Source organism: Molothrus ater, chromosome 21 (genome assembly GCF_012460135.2).
Source record: "Molothrus ater isolate BHLD 08-10-18 breed brown headed cowbird chromosome 21, BPBGC_Mater_1.1, whole genome shotgun sequence".
Classification (NCBI taxonomy): domain Eukaryota; kingdom Metazoa; phylum Chordata; class Aves; order Passeriformes; family Icteridae; genus Molothrus; species Molothrus ater.
The window spans coordinates 5216050-5226497 of NC_050498.2; the positions used below are offsets into that span (position 1 = coordinate 5216050).

Consider the following 10448-nt stretch of genomic DNA (forward strand, 5'->3'; position numbering starts at 1 on the left):
ATGTCTTTATGACTCTCTTTCTTTCCTGATTCACCCTCTTTGTCACAGCTCTTTCTTAGGTATTTCCTTACTTCTTTATTTCATCCCTTTGCTTCATCTCTGCCCTCATGATCCTCTTCAGAAGAGGGCAAGGAGCAGGACTCCTCTAGCTGCAGACATATTTGAGGACCAGGAACTTGACAGAACTGCTCCCAAAAAATCAGAGACATTGGACCTTCCCTCATTTCTTCCTGAGAAGCCAAGAAAACACCACTGAGCCTGGGCACCCCCTCCACCCCAGCCTGTGACTGATACAGAAGTTTGTGTTTTGTGGTCATGCCCTGAGATGAAGCAGCACCTTGGGGACTTTCACTTCCCCAGGGAAGGTAAAAATAAAATAAAGCACAAAGCTGAACCTTCTGCTGTACCAGGAAAAGAGGTGGGGGCAGGGAATCCTTCCAACAAGCTGGAGCACAGGGTCATTACACCTGAGGCTGGAGAAACCAAACCCAGAGCTGCCCTGGGAAGGGGATCACTGCTAACCATGCTTTGAAAAGATGGCAGAGAAGTCCTTCACTCTTGTTTTCTACTTGTGAGACTCAAATCCAAGTCATCCACGAGTTAGAACTTGTATGAAGTTGTCCTGGTTTCAGCTGGGATGGAGTTAATTTCCTTCCTAGTAGCTAGTTTTGATTTAGGATGAGAATAATGCTGATAACACAGGGATTTTAGTTGTTGCTGAGCAGTGTTTACACTAAGTGAGGCCTTTTCTGCTCCTCACCCCACCCCAGCAGTGAGGAGGCTGGGGGGCACAAGAAGCTGTGAGGGGACACAGCTGGGACACCCGACCCCAAGTGACTCAAGGAATATTCCAGATCACAGGATGCCATGATCTCTAGCAAAACCAGGGGGAAAACTGACTGGGGGCTGCTACTTGGGAATGGCTGGGCATTGGTCAGTGGGTGTGAGCAGCTGCTTGGTGCATGACTTGTTTTGTAGTTTCAATTATTATCAGCATTAGTATTTTCCCTCCCTTCTCTGCCCTGTTAAACTGTCTTTATTTTAACCCACAATTTTTATTTTTTTTCTTCCAGTTGTCTCCCCCATTCCCCTGGGGGAGGATGGAGTGAGTTGAGGGGCTGTGTGGTGATTAAATGTCTGCTGGGTTAAACCACAACAGAAGTGAGAAGAGCCCTTGAGATCTGCAGAGAGAAACACAAGATAAGCACTTGATGCATTTGCAAGCAATCAAGTTTGGGAAGCCGTGAGTGCACTGCAGATAAATTACCATCCATGAGCCAGGAACCAGACAAATTACCATCCAGGAACCGGTCACTGCTCAGCTGCACTCCTGCTGTAAAGGCAAAGTGTGTCAGCTTTGGCTGCTGGAGGCTTTGAGCCAACTGATGTGATGATGGAGAAACCAAACACTTCTTATTTCAGTAAATACACCCATTCACTAGCAGCATCTCAGCTGACAGTGCTGTGGGATATGCTGACCCATCCACTCTGCACCGTGGGAGCAGGGCTGCCACGCTCCCTGAGCTCTGTTCCAACTGCAGAAAGCCCAGAGGCTGATGAAATCAAGGGGAATGCACAGGGCTCTGAGGTACCACAACACTGCCTGGGCAGGTCTGCAGTCACAGTGCGTGGGAGGAAGTGCTGCTGTGCCAAAAATGGTGAGGAAATGCTCCTCAGAGCCTACCCTGGGTCTGAAGTGGGGGTTTGGGGGGAGGAAGGGGATGAGGTAACAAGGAAGGATGTTGCTCTTGTAGTGTAACATGGACTGTGCATCCAATAATGGAACAGCACAAGCTCAAGATATTCCAGCATTGCCTCACCAGTGCTGGCTTCTGGCGAGAGGCCCTGCTCATTCATTGAAAACAGCTCAGTTAGGAGAAAAAATGATCTTTTGGGTAAGGGAGGTCTGGGTAGCATCAGTGCAAGAGCAAGCACTGCAGTGTGGAGAGATGAGAAGGAGCCACTGAGACACCTGCTCCTGCTGCCCATGGAGATTTCTCACCAGGCAGTGCCTTTGACTCCTGGCCAAGTATTCTTGCAGGTGCTTGCAACACCTGAAAGTCAACGCCTGAATTCTCTGAACGTGTCCTGGTATCAATTCCTCCTTCCTGGTTCACTTTTGTCCTGCTGTTTGCTGCAGCTCCTGCCCTCCCGCTGCTCTGTGTGCTGGATGTTCCTGAGCGTAACAGGGATCACCAGGTTGTGAATAAAAGGATGCAAAATCAGAGATACAGCAAGAAGATCCTGGTAAGATTTCCTACCACTGGCTCCCAGGCAGCCTGCTACAGGAGGCAGACAGGGCAGACTGAGATTTCAGCATGACAAACCCACTCACTTCCCCAGAATTTCAAGAATCTGCAACACCAGTGAGACAGCAAAGCACAAGTCCAGCAAGGAACTGTGTCAACAGCTTGGAATCCAGGGCTGCTGCCACTTCAAACACTGGGTGGCCAGGCTGGAGCCATCACCTGAGCCCCACATGCACAACACCCCAACAGAAGCCTGTAGGAACTCTGCCTCTCCACCTGGTATGGCCCTTTCTTCCTTCCTCTCCCCTGCACACAACCAGCAGGCCACAGATCTCTGTATCTATCATGGCATCCTTGTAGCCCTCTGGGCAACAGCCACCACTTCTCCTGACAGAGCAGGGCAGCACCCAGCCCTGCTTCACACTAAGTGCTACCACAGCTCCTTAAGGTCCAAAGCCCTTCCCAGGGCTCACTGAGTGTCAGGTGACAGTAATGTCACCTGGTGGCAGCCCCATGCTGGCTAAAAGGGCTGCAGGACAACGCACAGTGGGCACAGTGGAAGCAGCACCAGGAGGGCTCCTCACCACCCAAGGAGCTGATGGGAATGCCTATGGACAAAGCTGAAGGATAGAAAGGTGGAAAGAAAGAAGGGAAGGCCCTGTTTAGGGTCATTCCTGATCCTACAAAGCACTGACTGTGCATTGTTCCCCACGGGAGATTTGGGGTGCAGCACCAGAACACCCCTGTCACAGACATCTTTTATGAAAAATCCTTTTTTTAGGATTTTTTCTCCTGAGAAGCTGAGAAGCCTCAAGAACAAAATGTAAATATTGATTATCTGCTGCTGTGGAATGCAACAGGTGGATCTGTGATTGGTCTCATGTGGTTGTTTCTAATTAATGGCCAATCACAGCCCAGCTGGCTCGGACTCTCTGTCCAAGACACAAGCCTTTGTTATCATTCCTTGCTATTCTATTCTTAGCCAGCCTTCTGATGAAATCCTTTCTTCTATTCTTTTAGTATAGTTTTAATATAATATATTTCATAAAATAATAAATCAAGCCTTCTGAAACATGGAGTCAGATCCTTGTCTCTTCCCTCATCCTGGGACCCCTGTGAACACTGTCACACACCCCAATTCTGTCAGTATCTTTTTCCAGCTCCCAAGACCCCCATTCCCCCTGATTTTATACAAAATCCTGCCCCTATCAGCTGCCTGCCTTATTTGTAGGCACAACCCAGACCAGCAGCCAAAGCCACATAAGCTCAGAGGAGCCTGCAGAGCTGCTGTAGGGATTTGCCTGGCTGGGACATTAATTAATAACTCCCAGAAGATTGCTTCCTGCAGCTTTACTCGCTCATATTACAAGCAGGGCACTCCTTACTGTGCTTCAGGAGTGCCTTACTCTGTAATTAGACAGTGAGGGAACAGGGGAGCTCTTGCCCTAGGGAATTGATGCTTTCCCATGTGGGGTGGGAAGGATTTGCCAGGAGGTGGCTGGGATCCTGGTTAACAGTGCTGAGCTAAGGACACAGCCCTTGCCATGGCACATTCCATGTGCAGATCCCAGCACTGTCCATGAGAGAGGCCTGATTCATTAACTGTGTTTAATCCACCAGAGGAAACTAATGCACCAAGAAACAAAATAACTTGCCCACATGTATGTAATTTATTAGCAGCACAGCCAAGGATATTAGCATCTAGTTAAGCCTTGGCACTCCTCTCTGGGTTTTCCAGTGGCTTTGACCCTCTTGAGAGCAGGAGGAAATTAAAGTGCATTTGGCAGAGCTGGAGCTCCTCCTGCTCTCACACCAGCATCCACCCTCCAGCAAGCAGGAAATACATTTTATCACCCTCAGTGGCACAGCAGCCTGGGCATGCCTGTTCTGGGGGCTACCCCTGCCTGCCTGCCTGCCAGAAAGAACTGCCACAGCCACACAGGGAGTCAGGCAGCCTTCCAGGATGAACTGCACCTCCTTCTCAGCCCTGTAAGAGAGAGCTGCCATTTTTAGCTGTGTTTTCTAAAGAAATTGGGTGTAAACAACTGCACTGCCTTTCAGTCTTTCCCAAGAGTTTCTGAGCCCTTCTGCCAGTTGCAGCTCAGCCACCTCTGCAAGTTTTGTGGAGATCAGCAGTTTTGTAAAAGCAAGTAATCTGTCAGGGCTGCTTTGGAGCCAAAGTCTGTGGGGTGAATACAACACAACCTTTAGCAGACACCAGGCCCAGTGCTTCCCTCCCTTGGGTCTCTGGGCATGAGCCAGCACAGGAATTGCACATCATAGCTATGAGAACACAGCCAGAAACCTGTGGCAGGAAATTTAATGCAGGATAATTAGCCAAAATGGTCAGACTGTAGGGAGATGGAGGGCATTGACTGCAAGGGAAGGGGAACTAACCACCACACTATGTCTGAGGGGGGGAAGACACAGAACCTAATGGATAAAATAACCCAGGAATGCTCTGGGCTTAAAAATTAAATGAAACACATTGTTAGAGTTTGCTACTCAGGTTTCCCCTAATTCACAGAAATTAAAGGATTTTCTGCTGGGACATGGGTTTCATGAGCCTGAGCCTGTAACTGCAGCCAGGAGCAATTACACCCACCCAGTGGCATTTCCGACCCAACCCCAGCACAGGGCTGATGGGGAAAAGCCATCAGCTGAGCTGGCAGCTGGGGATGAAAAAGTCCCTTTGACACATGGTACCCTGCTGGAAGACAGAGATTGCCCCCCTGTGTGCACTTGTTGTTCTGGCAGGGATAAAGGAGAGCTGCAAACTAATCCCAAAGGACTGAAGATCACACCCCAAGGGACAGAGCCAGCAGGCAGGGGAGTGGGGCTCACTGGGGGTGTGGGTTTTACACAGGTCTGACAGCACTCACACACTCCCTGGTATCCAAAGAGCTGCCACCTGCCCTGCGTGGCATAGATTTACCTGTACAATCCCTTCACATCCCCCAGAAAGGCTGGCTTGGCTGGGGATGATTGCCAGGACACCAACCACCTCACCCCCTGCACAACACAAACAGCTGAGCTGCAAAACAGGTTCAAACAGCCCAGCCTCAACCAGCCATGGCAACCAGCCATGGGCACATCCTGGCCACCTCTCTCCTCCCAGTCAGCATGGCCTGGACCATGGTCAGGAACCTGTGGCAACCCCCTCCAAGCATCTCTGTCCATCCTCCCTCCTTTCAGGACAGCCTGTCCCCCCCACCAGGAGCACACAACATACCCAGACCCTGATCAGCTCCAGACAGGCTTGTGGGGCAACTGCTGCAGCACTTGGCTCTTCCTTTTCAAACTCCCCACCCTGAGTCACTTTGCAAATCCTTTGGGGAGGGATGGGGGCTCCTGGCAGCCCAGTCACCCCACGTACCCACCAGCAACTCCTGTGAGAAGGGGAATTTGGCAGCTTCTTCAGGAGACAGCCAGAGCCTTACTGGGGGCTGATTTTCAGCCCTGCTCGAAGGTGACTAGAACAGAGAAGTACTGTGGATGCTTAAAGCAACACAAAAAATCACCAGGTGGAAAAAAAGCACCAAAAAAAAGACCGTGAGAAAGAAGAACAGGATGTCAGAAGTCATTTCACTCGGATGACCCCGAAGAGGGCAAGTCCTGACACGACACTAAGAAAAGCATCTCAAGATTCACAGTCTTGTTTAAAACACAAATGAGATTCAAAACAAACCTCAAACCCCTGTGCCTCATGCAATTAGCAGAATGTGCTTCCAAGATCTCTTATCTCTGAACTTACTTGGACAGGGTAAGTCAGCTCTGGCAAGTTCCCTGCAGTTTCTCAGGGGTTCAACAGCTGGATTACTCCCAGTGAAGGTGAGTGTAAGGCTCTGCCACTTCCAGCCATTCACAAACAGAGGGAGCAGTCAGCCAGCCCTTGATGGGTCACACTCACAGACAGGCCACACACACCTCTGCCAGCAAGGGTTTGAGCACAGGAAGAGTTAAGATTCTGAAAGTGGAATAACAACTGTGGCTTGCCCCAGCAGCCCATGCCATGGAGAGGAGCCGGGCTGTCGGACCACAAGCCTCTGCTTTTCACTGAGCTGGCAGCAACCAAAAGGCCACAAGAGAAGTGAGGCTCTTCCTCCCCCACCAGTAAGGTGCAAACACAGCCCTCCTTTGGCTCTAGCTGACAGGAGCTGAAATCCTGGGCTGAGAGATACACACTGGCTCCAGCCCTGTCAGAGAAGAGCCATAGTGAAAATGGATCCAGTGGCACCTCTGCTCCTCATCACCACTTAGCCTGAAAAATAACTTGATTTTGACAGAGAGTTCATGAGGTCTCAGCCACATGCAATGAGTCCTGTGGTCCCTCCTTGAAGAGGAAGAGCTTAGAATGCAGAGCAGTGTTCCACTCTACTGCCTAATTTGAATTAAATAGGTGTGTTTACAAGTTCCCTTTTCCTTCACTGAATTCCCCTCAAAGTTGTTTTTTAACCTAACCCAAAATACTACTGCTCACTATTAATTTTCTAAAGCCTTCAGAATCTCAACCTGAGTCAATTTCCCTGTGGTTCAGGGAGACTGGTAGACAGGGACTATATTTCAAATGGGAAGAAATGAGGTAGAAAGCAGAGGGGAAGTCTTTTCATCCACTGCACTGGATATACAGGCACAAACCTCTCTCTCCTAGGGACAAGACCCTTGTGAGGTCCTCTGGGACAGAGGCTCCTGGATGCAGACCTGAGCATAGCAGATCTCTTGGACACACAAATGGTATTTAAAGGTGAATTAGGATCTGTACCTGACTCCATTAGATGCTGCCAATGCTGCACTGAGGCTCCCAGACTGAGCCAAAACCAAGGTGTTCTGTGCATTGAGTCTTGGTGTTGACCTTGCTCCAGTCAAAGCAGGTTTGTTATAGGGCACGAAGCCGACGTTGGAAGAACTTACAGACGCTGTCCTCCCGGGAACCTGATGAGCAGCGGCAGAGTTGGGAGAGTTTGTGGAGTGTCGGTAGCGTGTGGTGATGGGGCCAGTCCCGCTGTTTGGCCAGCACTGCTGGCAAGAACATCCCACCCCAGTGTGAAGGGGTGTAGTGGAGGTGGTCACCGGGTAGGGCGCGTCCAAACGCCTCTGAACGCTGCGGCGGAACCGCGTGCTCTTGTTGGTCTGCACTTGAGCCACAAAGTCAACTTCATAGTTGTAGCCCAAAGGCCCCAGGTCCACTCGCTGGTGGTTGGTGGCACGGGCCTGCTCCAGGAACACGCAGACGTTCATCTCGTACGGGGACCAGCCGCCCTCGTCGTTCTGCCACTCCCACACGATGCCCTGGCCTGCAGCAGAGTCCCCCGGGAAGACGTGCCTGCGGACAGCCCGCATGGTCCCTGTGGGGGAGAGGGGGGACAATAAACACAACTGTAGGGACATCTGTTATGAAACATCCTTTCCTTAGGAATTTTCCTCCTGAGAAGATGAGAGGCCTCAGGAATGAAATGTAAACATTGATTATCTGCTGCTGCTGTGGAATGCAACAGATTGGCCTGTGTTGGATGTTTCTAATTATTGGCCAATCACAGCCCAGCTGGCTCGGACAGAGAGTCTGAGACAGAGCCTTTGTTATCATTCCTTGCTATTCTATTCTTAGCTAGCCTTCTGATGAAATCCTTTCTTCTATTCTTATAGTATAGTTTTAATATAATATATATCATAAAATAATAAATCAAGCCTTCTGAAACGTGGAGTCAGATCCTCGTCTCTTCCCTCAACCTGAGACCCCTGTGAACATTGTAACACACAACCATTTAGCCAGCAGAGAACCAAGAGGGATGTTGTCCTGGGGATTTGTTTCTGCACAGATCCATGCTGCCTTTCTCATTCTCCCTCAAAAGGGGCACTAAAAGACCTTCTCTTCCCAACAGGGCTGGGTTTGCTCATGGAGCTTAGAAAAATGCAACATCCTTGAGATCCCTGTCCCTCTGCCAAATCTGATTGTGGGCTGGCAGCAGGTTCAAAAGCTGCAAGGAGGAAGGGTGGGAAAGGAGGGAAGGAGAGAGGATGCAGACGCAGACACACCCGAGCACAAAGGCACAGTGATCACATATGCCTCCCTGACGTTAAAAGGGAAAAAAAAAGGAAAAAGGAAAAAAAAAAAAAATCAGGCTGAGGCACAGATCTGGTTAAAAAAAAAACCAACTCCCACAGCCTTGACAACAGAGTAACTATAGAGACAAGACACCATGGGGAAGTACTTTGTAGGAGCACTTAAGGGGCTGAACACCCACTTTGTTACACAAGGGTCAGGGCAATTTTGGTCTTGGGAAAGTGGGTGAAGTCCCGTAAGGGGCAAGGGTGAGGACTTCAGAGAAGGGCAAACTTCTGCAGGCTCCTGACTGCTGGGAGAGAGAGCAAGACTAGAGAGGGGAAGACAATGAAATCACTTGAAAACTGGAGAGAGCAGCTGTTCAGACAAAGGGAGAGAAATGGAAGGAGAAACACTACTCTTGCAAGGCCGCTCGACAGCGACAGCTGGAGCTTGAACTCCCTGGAAGCCTGGCTTTCCAGGATGACTCCACTTCTGGGTACTTTATCCCATACTTCAAAAAAGCAGCAGCCTAATGAAAGGGAAGGAAGCCACCCAACAGGACAGAAGCTCTGTAACCTTTGAAAATGGGTTCTTGCAGCAGGGTCAAAACTGCTACTGCAGCAAAAACCTTCAGCAGCATTCCGCACAGAGGAAGAGGAGCAGGAAAGGCTGGTGGGGAAAGCAAGTCTGGGGATCTAGGAAGGTGAGGGTGAACAGGAGTGCAGCCAAGTTGTAACGACACAGGAGGAGTTCAAAGATGAGCACCAAGAGAAAAAAAAAATAAAATGAAGCCTCTAAAGAGGTCATGAGAGTTATGGCAGTGTGCTCCAGGACCCCGGGTGAAAACTGACACATTTACAAGTACCCACACCTAAAGCCTGAGGAGAACTGCCCCAGGATATACTGGAGGCTCTGTGGGGCACAGGCAATCCAGGCAGGCTTCACACCCAAAAACCACATCCCAAAGAAGAGGGAGGACAGCCCACGTGGGACTCCATAGATCCAAAATCCAACTGCTGCTGCATTCAGGCTCTGCCTGCCTGCATGCTGGCATGAGGATCATGCTGCTGTATTGTACCCAATAGTTGTGACAACTGTAACTGTTTCCTTATCTCAGCACTGCTGGAGCTCCAGAGCTGACAAAGGCAAAGGCTCTCTCTAAGGCACAATGTGCCAGACCAAGGAGTGCCAGGACTTGTGTTTCTGCTCCAGAGCAGCACCAAGCACTCTGCTTGTTGCAGAGCAGGACTCTCCAGTGACACCAGCCAACAAACATCTCATCAGCACACTTAAAACACTACTAGCAGCCAGTCAAACACAGCAACCTCCCCAATAGCTCAACCATGGAGCTCAGAATTCCTGTGGCACCAGACCTTCCTCTAGCAGAAACTATCAGAACCAAGATGACCTTCCCAGCCTGGAATTGATGTCTTAGTGGAAAAGCAGACTCAACAGCCAAAAGCAAACTCTAGCAATGACTTTTCCTATCCAGCAAGTCCTGCCAAGTTTCAGAAACACAAACAGCCTCAAAAGGTGGATAACTTCAGGAATGAATCCCTGAGCAGGAGGAGGACTAGGGATGGGACTGGACTGGGAATGAGATGGTGAGACATGCATTACATTTAGAAATGAGTGCAGGCAACTTGCTCCCAGAGAAAGGGGACTACTACAGGTAAGGCAAAGTGTCCAGTGGGACACATCTCAGGAGATTAGCAAGGTTTCCCCTGCTCCACTGGCAGCTCAGAAGCTAAAAGCAGCACAAAGAGGACTGTAGGACTTGCAAGCAACCTGTGTTTTTAACACCCTCAAACAGCAGTAGAAAGAAAATTTTTTAGGAGTCAACAACAAGACCAAGGCAATGCGCTTGGAAAACATCTCCCTTCCCCCAGGCTGGCAGGGAAACTGGCATTCCTCTCCAGGGTGGGCAAACAGCTGTGGTGAGAGGACAACTCTGCTGCTCCCCTGCACTCACTCCCAGCTAATCTGCCTTGAGCAGCAGCTGAAGCCCACAGCTAATCCTGCCCACAAGATCCCCCCGCACAGCTGTCACTCCCTGCTGCTGGGGACGCTGCTCCCGTTAACACTGGCTTCCTGTTATTCTCCCTGGCTTCCTTTGAAGAGCCTATTTATCTGTCTAATAGCTAATGAGCAGAATA

General features: G+C 50.0%; 1 protein-coding gene across 2 annotated transcripts in view; it reads right to left on the minus strand.

The window, feature by feature from the left end:
- Positions 1-10448, minus strand: part of DTX2 (deltex E3 ubiquitin ligase 2) — a 35196-nt gene that overhangs the window by 17832 nt on the left and 6916 nt on the right. For both annotated transcript variants that reach the window (XM_036395214.2, XM_036395213.1), the window contains exon 3: positions 7012-7594. In XM_036395214.2, the coding sequence (XP_036251107.1) occupies positions 7012-7594 (583 nt within the window). The remainder of the gene's footprint in view (positions 1-7011; positions 7595-10448) is intronic.